Source organism: Scylla paramamosain, chromosome 8 (genome assembly GCF_035594125.1).
Source record: "Scylla paramamosain isolate STU-SP2022 chromosome 8, ASM3559412v1, whole genome shotgun sequence".
NCBI lineage: Eukaryota > Metazoa > Arthropoda > Malacostraca > Decapoda > Portunidae > Scylla > Scylla paramamosain.
In genome coordinates this window covers 28,756,361-28,774,539 of record NC_087158.1, presented here as the reverse complement: position 1 = coordinate 28,774,539, position 18,179 = coordinate 28,756,361, and the positions used below count along the sequence as shown (strand labels likewise).

Here is an 18,179-nt window from a genome sequence, read left to right as displayed (position 1 = left end):
TGGCTTAACATTCAACCTTGTATAGACAATGTAATAAGTCTGATTTTGTCCAATGGAGGTTAACATTTGCTAATCATGTATACCGGATGAAACATACTTTTAATGAGAGGCTTCAAGTCACACAAGCTTTTAATGACTTTACATTAGGTAATACAATAGATTGGACATTTTACAGTATAAGCCGCCAGGACCTGTTCAAATTTGGCGCTTGAATAAGTGATGTGTAGATACTTTGACAATTACAATTATAATGGCTTATAATTTAGTTATACATGTTTATACTTTATTATATTTCATTTGCTTGATTCTCTCTTAGTATAGTACATCATGAGAGAAATTGGTGCATATTATTAGGAACGGATTTTGTGGACTGGAGGTGGGTATGTGCAAGGGCAGTGGGCGCTGCCAGTGGAAGGTGCGCAGGCGCTGGTCACTAAAAAGAGATGGCGTCCGAAGGGTACTCGTGTGTTGCTGCCTCATTTTATCTGGATTTACTCAGAACAAGACGGTGACACGGCCCATGGCTACCTGTGTGTGCTGGTGCAGGCTTGGTGCCTGTCGGGAGGTGCCTGGTAGGGCCGGGAGCTGCACATGAGGACCAGCGAGGCTCACAATATTGGTACGTGACCTACCCACCATTTGTCCAGCTGGCAGCTTCTAAGTAAGATTTAACTGTTTGTAAAAATAGTTCAGATTTTAAAAAAAATGTTTTGCATTCCTGTTAAATCATATTTGTCGCCTTAATTGTTGTTTTTAACCATTTAAAAGTTCCAATAATTTTTCATATCGTTCTTTTAAAATTTCTGTTTTATTGATGGTTGAAATGTTTTGATATTCCTGGTGTTAGTTAAAGTATATGGCAAGTCAGAATATGTAACTTAATCCAGTCTAGGTTCAGTATTTCAAAATGCGATTTTCAAAATTAAATTGTTGATTGATTGATTGATACATTTATTGTTGCATTAATAATTAAATACATCAAAGGAGGAGGACGGACCTTGCCACCCACCCCCTGGGCAAAGACTTAAGGGTAGAGTATAGAAAATATAAAAATATAGTATACATTACAAGAATATAAGTAAATAAATAAATACAGATATTGCACACCTTATTGCATAAATATCATACAGTCTGGGAGCAAACGTAAGATATTCCTTGAGTTTTGAAAAACAGTCGTGAGGAGAGAGAGAGAGAGAGAGAGAGAGAGTAGGAGCATTTTAGTTGAGCCTATTCTGCCCTGGTTCTTGTTTGCTGCGGTGACACGGTGCCGCACTGAGTGAAGATTGCGTTCATAATCACTTATCAGGGGTGGAGTGGGGAAAGGAGAGTCAGGAAGTGAGGATATTTATATTATTTGACATATCTGATAGCATGTCAACTTTTGTGTGTGTGTGTGTGTGTGTGTTGGATCAGTGACAGGTGGCGCTGGGGAGTTACCACGGCGAGCGGCTGGCTGGCTGCAGTGTTTTGGTTAGCACTGGTCAATCTTGCCCTACACGCTCTATTAACCAGTGTTTCCGTCTTCCCGACACGTTCTTCCTGCACCAAGCACCGTCAAGCATCACCAGAGAGGCACGAGTACGTAAGGTGAGTCCAGCGGGGCCAGTCTCTCCTCAGTCAGCCTTACTGCCTTCACAACACCCTAATCCTCCCTGTAGTGTCTTGTATTCGTTTATTTAGGATTCATTATTCGTTATTTAGTTTTTTTAGGGGTTAATTATTTATATTTAGGTTTTGTTTACGTCTGAGTGTGGAAAGAGTTGGAAATTTATTCAAATATTTAATGTTCGCCAATATGTAAACAAGCCGTCAGCTGTGTTATTAGCCATTATTTGCCTCGTCTCTCACTTATTGTAAGCCTAACATATTACAAGATGGATCCACATGTCTAGCCTTCATATCCGCTGGTCAGATATATCCGTCATTGCCTGGTTTTGGTGTTATATAGGAATAAATAAGGCAACATGGCCGCCGGCTCCCCCACTGAGGTCGCCGCCGAGGGCCGCCATGATGGCCTGGCACCTGTTCCGGCTTGTTGGTTCCAATATTTTTTAAAATTTTTCTGAATTAATTTATTTGGCTTGTATAGTAAGATTTTATGGTTTTTAAAAATATTTCGTTGCTTTTGAAGTGTTTTTCTTGCTTCAGTTAAGTAAATGTGCTGAATTTGGTGTTGTTTTTTATGTAAATAAGGGGCAGTTTGTACGGTGAAATTTACCCAGCCTGGTTTTTGGCTTTTTTATTTGAGGCTTTAATGAAGATTTTATTGCTTCAAAAAATCGTTTATGATTTTTAAAGTATGTTGCGTTCCTGTTGAGTTAAGTATGTGGAATTTGAATAGGCTTATTGTCCTGTTGAAAGTGGTGATTTTGTCATTTTTTAGCTTCTTTATTTTTTTATTGTAGCTTGTAACCAAGTGTGCATTATTTTAAAAAATAGTTCAGATTTTTTAAAATGTTTTTTTACCAGTGTAAAGTGGAATAGGTGGACTTTTCAGTGTTTTTAATGGTGTCAAAATTTCCAACACTTTTTCCATATTTCACATAATATTTCTTTATAACTACTGAGACTGGAGGTGTTTTGATATTGTGAATATTAATTTAAGTAATTGTCAAGTCAGAATATATAATGCATTCGAGCCTAGCTTTATTTTTTCTATGGGTCAATTTTAAAATGAAATACGTTACGTACGTATGGCAGCGGGGCGCCGGCACCACGCCTGTGACGTCATCAAGGATTCGGGACTCGGTCTGCTCCAGTGTCTCCTCAATATTTACCGTAATTTCCAGTGTTTTCCAAGTGTTTCCAGTTGTTTCTAAAGTCAGGCGTGTAGATAGTTGTAGTAGAAGGAAGAAAATAAGAGAAATGAAAGAGGAGAAGGAAGAAATAAAAGAAATGGAGGAGGAGGCAAAACAGGTAAACAATATTTAGCTTAGTTTCCCTTGCTGCGCTGTAGTTCTCTGTAATATTTGGTGTGTTTTGGGTGTTTTATGTGTTTAGGATATATGTAGGAATATTGTGGGGTGTTTAGAGTGTGTTTTGGTGGTGTTTCGGTGTGTTTTGGGTGTATATTTGCTGTTATCATTGTGTTTTGGGTGAATTTTGGGTGTTTTAAATGTGGTTTAGGATGTTTTTAGTTATATTGTAAGTGGTTTGAGTCGTGTGGGGTGTTTTGAGTATATTGTGGGATGTTTTTGTGTGTTATGGGTGTGTTTGGGGGTATATTGAGGTGTAGTGAGTTTGTTTTGGTTTTATTTTCTGTTTTAAGTGTTTCGGTGAGTTTGGGTGTGTGTGTCGGGTCTTTTGAGGTGTATTTGATTGTGTGCAAGTAGTTTTGGGTCTTTAAGGGTGTGCTTGTGGTGTTGAGTGGTGCTTTAAGTGTGTTTTGGATGTTTTGATGTGTTTTGGGTGTGTTTGATGAGTTTTGGGGTGTTGTAGTGTATTTTGGGTGTTTTAAATCTTTTGAGTGTGTTTGGATAAGTTTTAGGTATATTGGGGTGCTTTGTGTTATGGATAAATTTAGCGTGGTTGGGGTGGGTTATGTGGATATTTTTAGATGTTACGGGGTGTTTTGAGTGAATATTCAATATTTGGTTGTATTTAGGTGAGTGTAGTGGGTATTTTGGGGTGTTGTTATGTGTTTTGGTTGTGTTTTTGATGTTTTGAGTGTATTTTGAGTGTGTTTTGGTAAGTTTTGTTGCATGTAGGGATGTTGAGTGTTATATATATATATATATATATATATATATATATATATATATATATATATATATATATATATATATATATATAATGGGAAGGCAATGAAAAGAGGGACAAAAGAACATGGGATGCACCGCCTGTGTTCATACCGGGATCTGATGTCAGTTCTTGTGAAGGGCCAGAATGCATATTCCTGAAGTCTGGAAGGAGTCGTCCGCCAGCCTGTATGGACACTAGGCTGTAGCTCCAAAACTAACTGTAGGATTCTCTCTAAAATAGTCTCATTGAGATTCTCGCACAAAATTACCTATACGTAACTTAATCTAACCTAACCTAACCGCTACAAGAGTAAATGGGCCGAAACATTACCAGACTTCGGGAATATGCCTCCAGAGGGATACAGGTTAAGGTCGCTTCACACACATCAGTGCCATATTCGTTCCGTGCTGTTCAGTGCTTCAGTGTCAGTAAAAAAAAAATTCATCATTTTGGAATTCAGCGGAAGCATTTACACACGTCCGGCGAAGTACCGTGTTTTGACTGAAGTGATTGTTACGTCTCCGTTCCGTGAAATGGAATATCGTTGTCACTGGTATTTTAAAAATTTTCACAGATGTCGGACAAGTGTTTGAAATAAAATAGAAGAAATTGAAATGGTGATAAATACTCTTTTTAATTGATGTAATTAATCACAATGTACATTATACTTATCAGAACACACCACATCACACCACACCACATCATAACACACCACACCATACCACACCACACCACACATCACTGAGCAATGTCATCAAACAGTTTTTGGAGATTCTTAAGTACTGGAAAATTTTTGTTTCATCATTAATTAATTCCTCGTACAGAGTAGCAAAATCTCCTTCAGTTTCTCTTTTTCTTCTACGTTTCATGTACCCAATTTTCTTTTCTTTATTTTTTGTTAAGCAAGCATCTTGCTCTTCATCAAGAATTATGAAAATCATAGCCAACTCCACGTCTAAAAGGATATGTGTGCATAGACGTCACGAAAGCGACATGGATATCACTGACACTATACGATACTAATACGGCACTGATAGGTGTGAAACCACCTTTGAGTGTACTATTCAGATAGTGTACCCACTATCTGCCAATTTCACTGGGACAAAAGCACAATTAGGTGATTGTTAAGAAGAATAATAATAATAATAATAATAATAATAATAATAATAATAATAATAATATAATAAAAGGAGTTAAGCCATCTATATAGTTAGCTAGATTGATATCATTATTATTGTTATCATCATTATTACATATCAAGGTATTGTGACATTATTATTAATAATATGTTGTTATTATTATTATTATTATTATTATTATTATTATTATTATTATTATTATTATTATTATTATTATTGTTATTATTATCATTATCATATTTCAGCTATCCAACATCAGAACAGTATATGAATATGGCAAATGCTGTTTTGACATCATTTCCTGCCATCCTGAGAAACAGTGATCTCGAGGAGCACGAATTGCAGCTGCAATGGAAATTGCGCATCCAGCGCAAGTTTCAGAATTCAAGAAAGAGGCAGGATTCCTCAGTGACTGAGGTGATGTCAAGGAAAAAGAAGATCCCTTGCATAGCGCCAAAAGAGACTACGTGTCCACTGATGTATGGAGTAAAGGCTTACCTTCCACCAAGGCCCCATTCAGAAGATGATGAGTCATTAGAGAGACATAGACAGTGGCTTGCTCTACATTGGATGAAAAAAGATCCCGAGTTAGATAAGGTATGTGATATTTGTACGCTTGATTTATCTTTTTTATATTTCAGAGACTTCTTTACTGGTGTTGTTTAAAAATACCTGCTCTTATGTAAGCAATTTCAATGGTACTGGTGGATAGCCACTGAAAAATTATGCTTGTATATATATATATATATATATATATATATATATATATATATATATATATATATATATATATATATATATATATATATGAGGGAGAGAAGGAGGCTGGCGGGACAGTCAACTTATGAAAACTAATTTTACTTTAATGATTTTCCTCAGGCTGAATGCCTCATGCAGTTGACACTCTCTGAGAGACGCAAAAAAATAATCAATGGGAACATTCTTGTAGCAGAAATCCTGAACTTGTACCTGTGGATTCAGACTTTTGATGGCATAAGTGTGTATATATGTACACTTTATGGATTTTGCTACATATTGTTACTAATTGTCAACTTTATTTGTAGGGCTATAATGTATATAGCTATTTATATTTTATAGTAGGTAATTGATATTTAACTACTGGTACTTCCATTCTCCCTCTCAGGCTCAAAGGCCTCAGTGACGGGAGATAAGCACTCATAACTAAGTACAGTTATTGCAGATGCTCATCTCTGTAACCTTCACTTATAATTATTTGATGCTTATATCTTTACAGATAATCAAGGAGTTCCTGAGATTAGAACCACAAGCAGTTTTGAAAGGGCTGGAGAAATATAGGCTCGCAATAATTGCCATTCTCAAAAAAAGAAAAGCAGTTCCTCTGTATATGGAAACCTTACTTGAACTCTATGACCACAATGAAAGTCAATGCGAGTAATGTCTAGTTCAATTTGTTCATTTCAGTAGCTGGTAGCAATTTAATATATGTATCTTTTCATCATTAGCAATGCATCTTTCACTTTTATAAGCCTAGTATTCATGAAACTATGCTGCATGCAAAAACCAAACATTGTATTAACCATGACCTATGTAACTGTAATGCTTGCACCAATTTCTATAAAGGTACTAATTTAATTGTTAAATTCCTGCTCTTCTATCAAATTTTTGGCTGAGTGCTATGGCTAAATAATTGTTTGCAGCATAAGTGATGTTAAAGATTTTAATAGGTGTAAAGCATCTCTCTCTCTCTCTCTCTCTCTCTCTCTCTCTCTCTCTCTCTCTCTCTCTCTCTCTCTCTCTCTCTCTCTCTCTCTCTCTCTCTCTCTCTCTCTCTCTCTCTCTCTCTCTCTCTCGTAAGGAAAGACATTATTTCTAGTGTAAATAAACCCAATAGGCTGTCCAATTTGAAATTTAAAATGTAAATATTATCAATCTTTTTAGAAATGTTAGCTGCATCCTCTTCCCTTGCAGTCCAATAAGACAGGTCACTAATTCGTGTGGAGATAGAATTCTTGGAGTCACCTTTGCCGGCACTAGCGCAAGTGCAAACAGTCTGATAAAGGTTTCTTCCATGGTTGTGATGAAGTTCAGGACTTCTCACACTGTTTTGGTGGATATGATGAGAAGAATCGGGAGTTCGGAACATCAGTGCGTTATGTCGGGGCATGTAGGTTCGGCTGGGGTTTTTTTTTTTTTTTTTTTTTTTTTTTTTTTTTTTTTTTTCGATCAGTACTCATCACATTCTTACGAGGACTTGCTAGACAAAGCATTATTGCATTATGATATTACCCAAATAGTGTCTCAAGTAAAAAACATAACCGCATACTCGTACAAAAGATTTGCTGCTGTGACACAAAGGACAAAAATCATTAGTATACTGGTCGTTCTGAGCATTCAATCACAATGCTTGTCATTCATATAATTAGTAGAACCATCGAGGAGCTTTATTTTTGTTAATTCTTATGTGATAAAGCAATAATTACAGGAGACTCTTAAAAGATTGGTACTCAAATTAGTGGACTGTCCTATTGGATGTGACCATATCTTCACTTTTTCCTTACACAGTTAATTTTCTTTTGTTTATTTGATTTACTTATTATCATATTTATTTATATATTTATTTATTTGCACCAGATGCTTGCTTAGTTATATTGGGGTTACTTCACCTGCTTGGAGAAAGGAAAGACTCCATTTTTACTAAGGTTAAATTTCAGTACCTTTGATTTTAGAGTGGTGTGTATATATTGAAATTTCTGAATATTTTATCACCTTAAGATATACATCTACATATAAATTTTATTTTTTATGTTAAAATGTTATTAATGTTTACACTATTATTTCTTCCTTAAGGTACCAGAAGAAGAACTAAGAACAGGGCAGTCTAGTGTGTATTTGATGGTGCACCTGTAGCTGAACCAGCATGTATTTCTATGGCTGTAGTCTCATTGGTAGCAGGGCTTTGTGTTTAATATTGAACACCCAAAAAATTGTGAACATTTCCTCCATTTCACAACATCCCATCTCTTAGGTATCAAGTATGACAAAGGTAACACTTCAAAAACAAGATCTCTACTTGTAAAACTCAATGAAGTAAAGACAGAATTGAGCTACAAAAATGCATAAATCTGCTTCCAAATATATTCAACTCCACACATAATGCCTCTCTCTCTCTCTCTCTCTCTCTCTCTCTCTCTCTCTCTCTCTCTCTCTCTCTCTCTCTCTCTCTCTCTCTCTCTCTCTCTCTCTCTCTCTCTCTCTCTCTCTCTCTCTCTCTCTCTCTCTCTCCAAATTGGGAAGTATTCTTCATGTACCATATGATGCATTTATTTTTATTTTTTATATGCATTTTTTTACCCTTTTTTTTTTTTTTTTTTTTATTTCTCTATGTTATTGCAAGTGATACGTGAAGCTTCTTTATTACTGTTCTGAGCATTTCTGTAGATTTGTTTAGTTAGTATATCCCATAGAAATACTCATTTTCTTTTTTTTGTGTGGCTTTAAAGGATTAATGGTGACATATGGATATGATCTGGGTTAAAAGCTTGTACAAATAAGGTTAAATGTCTATTTTTGCACTGGTTGTTTCCCTAAGTTTCTTAAAAGTACCGTGATATAATGATTAGCAGTGGACTAATGAATTATTCTTTACAGGGTCTGTAACTCCTTACATTTAATTTATGTTAACTTTACTTATATTTTTTCCTTTAGTTTATGAATGGGAGGAAGGTTTAATATTCATATCTTAAGAGATGCTTACTTTCTTTTCCACATTGCAAGTTTTAGTGATTAATTCTCACAAATGTGTATTATTTACTTAATGGCTTGTCAAAACAGGTTGTTTTTGTGTTGCTTTTTTTTTTTCTCATGCTAGGATGAAGTGTTACTAATGGAGTTTATTTTTTACATCTGTTTTATATATCATTACAGTTTTGAGGGGAGCTTTCTGTTAAATGTTCAAGTGAAAAGCATATTATACTATAGATGATAAGAATTATAGTGTTTATTTTTTTTATTTATTTTTTTAATGCAATGAAATGGAGGGAACATTTAATTGTATATGAATATATTGAATTTATTACCTATTCTTTCCCTAACCTTGAGATGCAGAATGAATGACTGGCGGTATTTTGGTATATTAGTGTGATTCCGTTACTTAGCTGGCTGTCGATAAGTAGCTAGTATATTAATATTTGGTAGTTTTCCTCGTAATTCGAATTATTCCATAGTATACCCCTTTTTGCTCAATAAGCTTAGGAATGCAGAATATTTTTTTCTGATGGAGTGGGGATTTTAGATAAGGAAGCTATTTTGTGAGATAACAGCTGCGACTCAAATTCTAACTCTCATAATTGATCACCGAGTCACTTACGTGAATTAGATCAGCAAACTAAGGTATTCTTGTATTCTGAACTGTCTCAGAATGGCTTGGTCATTTTTTACTCTTTCACCAATCTCTGTTTCGGACATTTTTTTTTTTTCTGATAGTATTAGGCACGTTTTTAATCAATCTGCATGTTGTTTTTTCCTGCAAACCATTAGTTTGTATTTTTATCCACCTTCCTCCCCTTGATGCCCTATCCCCTCAGAAAGTAATGTTTGCAATAAAAATGCAAAGCAGATTAATACAAAACAGACCAAAATCTACCAGAAAATTGTTTCATCCTCAGAAATAAGTATCACAGCAATAACATTCACTTGCAATGACCCTCCCCCCCCCCCCCCCGGGGGACTGGCTGCTGCTTGCCCATGGCTGCCAGCTGGCTGTCACGCACCACCACCCAACCCAACCCAACCTAACCAGACTAACCCAACCTAAATAAACTAATCTAACTTAAGAAAACTAGCCTAACCTAAACCAGATTAATCTAAGCTAACCAGACTAACCAAACCAAACCAAACCAAACTAAACTAACTGCCATGCCTCAGTCATTGCTCCTGTAATAATAGTAAAAGGTTTTTATAATTGTAATCAAACAATATATTAGTAATGCATAAATCTTAACACAAAATATGTCATAACTACTGTTTCTAGAAATGCAAGTAATAAGAGGCATTCTCTTATTTCAGGGTAACGCTTGATGCAAATATCTAATATTGATAATGCAAATGGTGTGTTTTGCTTATCTACAATAAATATTTCTTCTTTTATGAAATGACAGGGCACTGGTATAGCAGTGGGCTATACTGGTGCCAGTTTGCTGTCTTCCTACGTGGCCTATCTCTCACCATGGGTTCCTGCGTGGCTGTGGTTAGCTGTGGGGTCTGTGATGGTTCTGGGAGTCATGATCACAGCTATCAGTACTGTTGGTGCTATTTCTACCTTAGCACCAAATCCTAAGGCCTTCAAAATGGTGAGGATATAGTATGGTGATTGAAGTTACTGTTTGCTTTTGATATTGCATTGCTTATAGTCTAGTACTGTATTTTGAAGTTTCTCTTAAAATTAACATGATTGGTATTTTACAGTGTCTTTCATTACTGCTGATGGTAATAGTAACTGAAATGGGCACTACAATGTTAGTGTATCAGAAGAAGGCATTGTTCCTGAACTCCCTCACCCTTCACATGAAACAAGAAATGGAAGTGAGTGAAGCAGCCTATGGCGTAAATATTTCTGACACTCAGATGTGGGATGAAATTCAGCTTGAGGTGAGTTCTCTGAATATTTGTAGCTTAAAAGAATGTCCCACATTTCATTATCTTTCTGCATGTGTTGTGTGTCTCTATCTCTGCCTTTTATATATCACTTTATCTATATATTCTTAAATGTCCCATTGTCTTTTCATATACCAATCATATCTATTTTAACCCCAGATAAACATGACATGCAGCTTCATAAGCTAGATTTGCATTCTAATAAGTCTGTCTTGCCCTGTGTTCTGATAAATGAAAGTCACATTCTGATAACAGCTTTTATGACTTTCGTATTGATAAGCCAGAGTTGCATTTTGATAAAGCCATCTTGTGTTCTGATTGGCAAGTGATAATGTGATTATGTCTGGAATATTGAGGTATGGAATGTAGACGGCCTATTGTTATGAGGAACTGCACAATTGCCAGTATGTTTTCATGATTGCCAATGAGTATGTTATGTTGTGCCTTCAATAAATATCCTATTGCTGTATAATGCATCTAATAGGTCTATGGTTCATGTGATTAAAATGTAGGACATCCAGAAGCAAAAAAGATGGACTCTGCAATCAGTGCCAGAATGAACAAGTTTTTAGATATAGGGAGGTCCCGATGATATGATTAGTTAACTTCCATTTGAATTGCTCATATAGTAAATTCTTGTATAACGAAACACATGACTAATGGCAAAATGGGGGTTGGGTTCCTTGACCCTTATTTAAGGTACTTTATCAAGCTAAAATGAATAATCCCAAATGTAACAAACATGTCTATTACAGAACTGTTGATAAAACAACCTGAAAGAGAAAACAGCATACAAAGAACATGCTTTCATTTTAATTAAACATATAAAATGTGCATAATACACACCAATGTCTAGCTAATGCATCAGGGAGGGCAACTCAGCCACCACTCTTGTGCCTCTTAATAATCTCTAGCTTTTTTATGAGTGTTGGTGGTACTCTAGCTCACTTAGCCTTACTGCTAGGAATCACTTTGGATCTCATTGGCTTCTTGGGAGGAATAGGTAGCACATGAGAGGCAAAATAAAGCACAATTTATACACCACGTGGTCTGCCACACACACACCACCACCACAAAATATAGCAAATGAAAGAACACACAAGCAGTAACACTGTAACACATCCAAGCATTGATCAGTCACATAAAGCACAGTACACTGTACTTGTATTGTGAGTATGTTTGCAAGCAAAATGATGATAGAGTACAAGCCTAATAACGAGCAGTAAGGCCGAGTTCAGTTTAAAAAAAGGACTGGTGGTAGAATGCAAGGTAAGTAGGGGACAAGGGAGGGGTTTAGTTATCTTCCAGCACTCACAGACTTGTCTCTGCACATCTGAATCATTGTACATCACCATACAGCCTTGATTTGTTAGTAGAAGGGTGCAGGAAGGTGTGCATTTTAAACTTTGTAATTTAACTTGCCTTGAATTGAAGCTTGTATCATTGGATTTTTGCACTTGTATAAAGATAATCCCTAATTTGCACACCTAATGTCATTGGTTTCTTGTATCAAGGATGCTCGTATAATGGGACCTCCCTATATAACATTTAAGGAAAGCATGGCAGTAGGATAAGAAATATTTTGTAACATTTGAATATTACAGATGAATTGTTGTGGAACAGAAGACTACAAGGACTGGTTTGACACAACCTTTGGGAATGGGACAGATGTTCCTGACTCCTGCTGTTTGCTCATTTCTGAAGGGTGTGGGAAAGGCATAAAGAATGATGTCACCCCTGAAGATGATATTGAGACACAGGTAAGTCTTTATGAGGGTTGTCACCAGGAGGCAACTGTAGTGTAACAGTTAGTATGTCTACCTAGCAAGTGAAAGGTCATGGGTTTGATCCCTGGGTGGTGCCTGCTTTTTTCTGGTGAACCCCTTACTCTGACAGACTTGTATTGTTTAGATTATTCCTTGAGTATCATTGAGGTTATTATGGTCCCATTTCTTAGTTACATCATTGATTGCCTTGATAATAATCTAATTTTTGGTTTAAGGTACTGAGCTTGCTTGAGGGCTGAGTTACCTTTGTTTATTGTAAAAGTTGACCAAGATGTGAGGGATTACATTTAAATGTGAATGCGTGTATGTAGGTGTCTTGTCACAGCTACTTGACCCATGGGGAATTTTAACCTCATATATAGATAAATAAATGTAGAACCTAATACTAATAAGTCAGTATGCTTTATATTTATGTACACTACACTTATAATGCTAATCAGCTATTTGTTTAGGTTATTATAAAAATATCTCTTACAGGGTTGCCTTCCCACAATAATAGACGACCTTAAGCGTGATGGCGAAACACTAAGTCGAGGAGTGTGGCTGCCAGTGTGTGCCATGCATGTTGCTCTGGTGAGTGATGACAGTTATGAGTTCTTTGTGATGCCCTCATGTATGCACTGTGTTATTCTGTTTTTATGTCTAGCATCATATTTCATCTATAAAAATTCTTCTGGCCTTAATGGTAAATCTGTAGCTGTTCTTTCATCTTTGTGTCTCATATTTCTCACATTCTCATAATTTCTTACAAATGTACATTATTTTCATGCTAACTGGTCTTCTGATCTCACTAACTGCATGCCCCCTCTCCTCCTGCAGCCTTGTTGCACAAGATTTTCTTCTTTCTCTCACCCCTATTCTGTCCACTTCCTTAATGTAAGAGTTAACCAGTATCTTCAGTCATTTATCCCTTTTTTCTAGTAAACTCTGAAACTCCCTGCTTGCTTCTGTATTTCCTCCTCCTTATAACTTGGACTTCTCAAGTGGGAGGTTTCAAGACACTTATCCTCTGTTATTTGATCATTCTGTCTGATGTTTGCTTTGGGAGCTGGCATTTGAGTAGGTCTTTTTTTTTTTTTTTTTGTAGAAAATTTTTATTCCTCTTAGCCAATGACTCTCTTACATTAGAAATAAGTATTGTAAAAAATATAAATTATGTGTGGTCCTGTGGTGCAGGAGATGAAGGTTAGGGATTAAATTTAGTTTATTATTTATTGGTTTATTGGTTTGTGTATCCAAGAAACTATGCCTCTAGAGGCCAATGACCAGATGAAGATGTGGGTAAGTGTGTGTGTGATGCTGTGTCTGGGCCACCATATGTGGGATTGCTGACCTTGTGTATAGAAAATACAACAGAATTATTTAGTTGTTTTCCTCTCCATTTTCAGCTGGTTCTTCTGTTGGCTACATCAGTATTCCTTCACGAGGGTTACACTGACAGCAATTTCCGGGTGTACTCTAGCTCTGATGTTTTGCCGAGTCCCACTCGCAAGTACAAAACTCTCGTTAATGACTGTTGAAATTATTTTGTTAAAATTATTTTATAAAAAATGTGTTCTGCTCATATAATTATATAATGTTATGCAGGAAAAGCAAATATGTTGGAAGCATTGAAATATTTGTTTGATTAAATTTTCTTTTCAATATTGGATTAGAACTTTGTAGTATTATTTAGAATTGTGCAGTTTACCAAGATCATATTATTTAAAATTGTGCAGTTTACCAAGATCATATTATTTAAAATTGTGCAGTTTACCAAGACCATAGTATTTAAAATTGTGCAGTTTACCAAGACCATAGTATTTAAAATTGTGCAGTTTACCAAAACTGTAGCCTTAAGTGACAGGTAAAGCTGAACAATGAAAGCATTACTTGGCTGGTGTGTGTGTGTGTGTGTGTGTGTGTGTGTGTGTGTAATCTGAAAGTAACTGACTGAAGGTATTTTTCCTTAATGTATTGCTTTTTTCCTATATGTGCTCCAAGGAAAGCAGGCCTTGTTGAATTGATATACTCTTAGAAAAAAAAAGTACTCATGTTTTCCAAGTCAGTAAATCATATGAGAAAGAAAATATTATCATGCACGATCAACAACAGCTGATCTCGTAAAGATAGTGGCCTGTTATAGATATTTTGAGCATAAAGCAAAACTGATTAATGTGTTTTGGCACGAAGAATACTCTAAATTGTAGACTTAATTTCACACAAGTAACTGATTTTTACACAATTCTGCTTATGAAGGATAACAAAACAATGTTTAATGGACAATACTGAAAGATGAATCTCTGGGGTGGTATTTGCTCACAGATTGTGTGATGTGGTCAGGGTAGAGTGGTGAGTCTTGCCTGTGATGAAATTAAGAAGAATCTCCGTGGCGGCACTCAGGGAAGGAAGGGGCAGGGTTGTGAATACCTTCCCTAGGAATGACACTATTAGGAGGCAGAATGCAGGTGTATGGTTGGAGGCAGAATGCATTGTGTGGCTGAAGTGGAGTGTGTGTGATTGTAAGACTGGAAAATTAGCCTTCATGTGTTTCTTATTAGGTAACAGATTGGGCAAAGAGGTGGTATGGATGTAATTAGATAGCAGATGGTGAATTGTATGAGTAGGTGCAAGGGTGTAGAGAATGGGGATTGTGTGTTAGAGGTTGAGAGAGGGGGTATACAGTGTTAATGAATGAGTTAGGTACAGGCAGGGTATACTGACAATATTTCTACTTAACATCACCAGCAAAGTGAAGTGAAGCATAAGTGATTACTGTGATGTTAGTTTTTATTGTCTTTCAGAAATTAAGTTGTATCTTTCATAAAACAGCTTATAAGGCATTAGAAGTGATACTCCTTGGCTAGTGGGGGGTAAAAATTTGTAGTCAAGTATTCTGTACTCTGCAATCTTGTTTCTCAGTTGCTTTTTTCTTCAATAACACAAGGAATATGGGAACACATTCCAAAATTCGGCATCCAAGATAATATAGCAATGGAAGTGTGTGTGTGTGTGTGTGTGTGTGTGTGTGTGTGTGTGTGTATCAATCAACATTGAATTTATCTCGCTCTTGCTATATCATAGTATTAGACAATTATTTTCATGGGTAAAAGAAAGCTTGGTTTTTGGTTTTTGGTTTTCACTATACAGAAGCATTTCATTATTGGGTGTGTGTATATATATATATATATATATATATATATATATATATATATATATATATATATATATATATATATATATATATATATATATATATATATATATTATGTATATAGCATTGTATATTGGGAATATTATATGTAAGAAGTAATAAAACATATCCATGGAGTATAGGAATTATATTGTCTACTTGCAACACCTGCTTATAATTTATGTATATGCATAATCATCTTTGATACATAAATTGATATCTTGGTCAGCATACAGTATTTCCAAAATGTTTTTGTATTAATATTTTTGTGTAGAAACCTGAAACTAAATACAATTTACTTTTAGATTTGCTTCTCTCTCTCTCTCTCTCTCTCTCTCTCTCTCTCTCTCTCTCTCTCTCTCTCTCTCTCTCTCTCTCTCTCTCTCTCTCTCTCTCTCTCTCTCTCTCTCTCTCTCTCTCTCTCTCTCTCTCTCTCTCTCTCATCCTTTAAAAGTACAAGCAGGTCTAGCTGTGCACAAGAAGTGCCCACTGATGCTAAACAATAAATTTCTGATCTTTATCTGTTGTGTCTAAGGTGAGGGCTGATCATTCAGAATGAGGCATTGAGGAAGTAAGCATCCTCTACCTCCCTAACCTTTTGTCTCTTGTTCTGACTACTCTAGGGAATGGTGACTGCTGTTATTGTTACAGTTGAACACCAACCATTCTTAGCACCATTTCCCTTTGGTCAGTAATACTTGTTGATCTTTTGCAATATATAATGTATATACAACAAAACATAATAGTATTGTAAACTGAACTAGTTTGCTTTATTGGTGTAGTCATGTACATGATAAAAGAAGACATTCTGCTATCTTTTTCAAAGATATAAAAACATGCGTTATGTATTCTGTGTAACACCCCCATTTGCCTTATTATTATTATTATTATTATTATTATTATTATTATTATTATTATTATTATTATTATTATTATTATTATTATTATTATTTTATTTATTTTATTTTTTTTTTGGGGGGAGGGAGGCAGAGCTTTCTTACTTTATATGTGAGAGGGATACTTCTTTCCTGTTATTAGGTAACTCACCTGCTTTATTCACGGAATAAATTATGAAAAAAAAAGTGAAAGGCACTGCACACACTGCACACTGCACACACAGGAAGATACTGTCCCACCAAGAAACAGGAAGAGCATAAAACCATACTCATGGAAGTTACACAGCCTGCAAGTGTATCACATCATCTTGGTCTAGTGTTTGCACCAGTTTTCTTGGCTAAGCACAAGACTCCTTGGGTTCATCAAGTTGCCTACCCTCCAGACATGGTGGCTTGTGATTTCTAGCTGTTGCTCAAGTTGGAAGTTGTTGCTGAAAGGGTCCTGATGTAATGGTGCATCCACATGGTCAAACATTGTCCACTGAACACTCACCATTACCAGTTAACAATGAGGAGCAGGAAGGAGCACTGATGATGTCAGTAGCAAGCACCAAGGGATGTAATAGACACTGCCGGTCTTTGTAGTTCCAGATAGGCTCCACCGTCTCTACATTCTTTCCATACCCACCCTGACACACCATCTGGTTTCTCATCTTTAAATCCACAATTTTCCATATAAATTCTTTCATCTGATCCTGTCTCTCTCTTTGTTAACTTCTCTCATCTCTTTCAATTTATTCCTCTCATCCTCATTTAAATCTCTTCTTAACCATATATTTTTCATGTCTTCTGTCTTCAATAGTTTCCACACTCACACCATTACAACTTACACTACCATTTGTATACTGAATCTAATTTTTAGAGGCCACATTCCATTTTCAGCATACTTGCCAAGCCTCTGAACTTCATTATTTCCTTTCCTCCCTCACTTACTACTGTTGTAATATCTCCTAAGTTCTCTTTCTCTTAGTCTTCATGGGTAATTTCTTTTCTTTATTGCTAAATATCACAGCACACATCTTATGTATTGTATCCCTTACTATTGTGTGTGTGTGTGTGTGTGTGTCCATCTATCCTAATCTAACCATAACCTAACGTCTCACCAACACACAGAGGAAGTTTTAATCACTGTTTTTCAAGGCACCAGGTGTTGAAGGCTGTCCTCACTAGCATAGGATTTCAATAATAAAGTATTTTGTTTGACTTTACTCACCTTTCTTATTGCATACCCAACCCAACAATTGCAGGAACTCCAGAGAGAGAGAGAGAGAGAGAGAGAGAGAGAGAGAGAGAGAGAGAGAGAGAGAGAGAGAGCAACCAAGTGAAATATAACAGTGTGAATGTTAGATGACTATATGGAGAGAGAAGACATGATAATAGAAGGGTTAAAAAGGGGAAGAGGATAAAAAAGACATTCATGACCCAAGAATTGAGTCATGTGTAAAGCACTCAGTGGTGTAATGTTTTGACTTGTGTAAATGTTGAGGTGATGCCAGTGTTGCTCTGGATGTAGTCAACCTGTGATGGCTTAACATTCAACCTTGTATAGACAATGTAATAAGTCTGATTTTGTCCAATGGAGGTTAACATTTGCTAATCATGTATACCGGATGAAACATACTTTTAATGAGAGGCTTCAAGTCACACAAGCTTTTAATGACTTTACATTAGGTAATACAATAGATTGGACATTTTACAGTATAAGCCGCCAGGACCTGTTCAAATTTGGCGCTTGAATAAGTGATGTGTAGATACTTTGACAATTACAATTATAATGGCTTATAATTTAGTTATACATGTTTATACTTTA

The 18,179-nt window shown here is 35.9% G+C and overlaps 1 protein-coding gene across 10 annotated transcripts; it reads left to right on the top strand.

Annotated features, from left to right (window-relative positions):
- The first annotated feature begins 377 nt into the window (after positions 1–377).
- LOC135103096 (tetraspanin-9-like) lies at positions 378–17,577 on the top strand. Of its 10 annotated transcripts, none has more exons than XM_064009098.1 (10): positions 378–619; positions 1,550–1,587; positions 5,126–5,477; positions 6,136–6,289; positions 7,494–7,561; positions 10,019–10,210; positions 10,326–10,508; positions 12,119–12,274; positions 12,779–12,874; positions 13,690–17,577. In XM_064009098.1, exons 3-10 carry the CDS (start codon positions 5,148–5,150, stop codon positions 13,819–13,821), a joined length of 1,311 nt encoding a protein of 436 aa, XP_063865168.1. In that variant the 5' UTR covers positions 378–619; positions 1,550–1,587; positions 5,126–5,147; the 3' UTR covers positions 13,822–17,577. The 10 variants fall into 10 exon arrangements, with proteins under 10 accessions (XP_063865168.1, XP_063865167.1, XP_063865165.1 ...); XM_064009097.1 differs by having other exon boundaries at positions 379–619; positions 1,420–1,587; XM_064009095.1 differs by having other exon boundaries at positions 379–619; positions 1,414–1,587.
- Positions 17,578–18,179: the final 602 nt, after the last annotated feature.

Bases quoted from the DNA above. Each gene is read 5' to 3' on its own strand.
- LOC135103096 (XM_064009098.1), top strand. From the start codon at position 5,148: ATGAATATGGCAAATGCTGTTTTGACATCATTTCCTGCCATCCTGAGA. The intron at 7,562-10,018 runs GTTAAATTTCAG...ATGAAATGACAG, and splicing joins AAGACTCCATTTTTACTAAG to GGCACTGGTATAGCAGTGGG. The intron at 12,275-12,778 runs GTAAGTCTTTAT...TATCTCTTACAG, and splicing joins AAGATGATATTGAGACACAG to GGTTGCCTTCCCACAATAAT.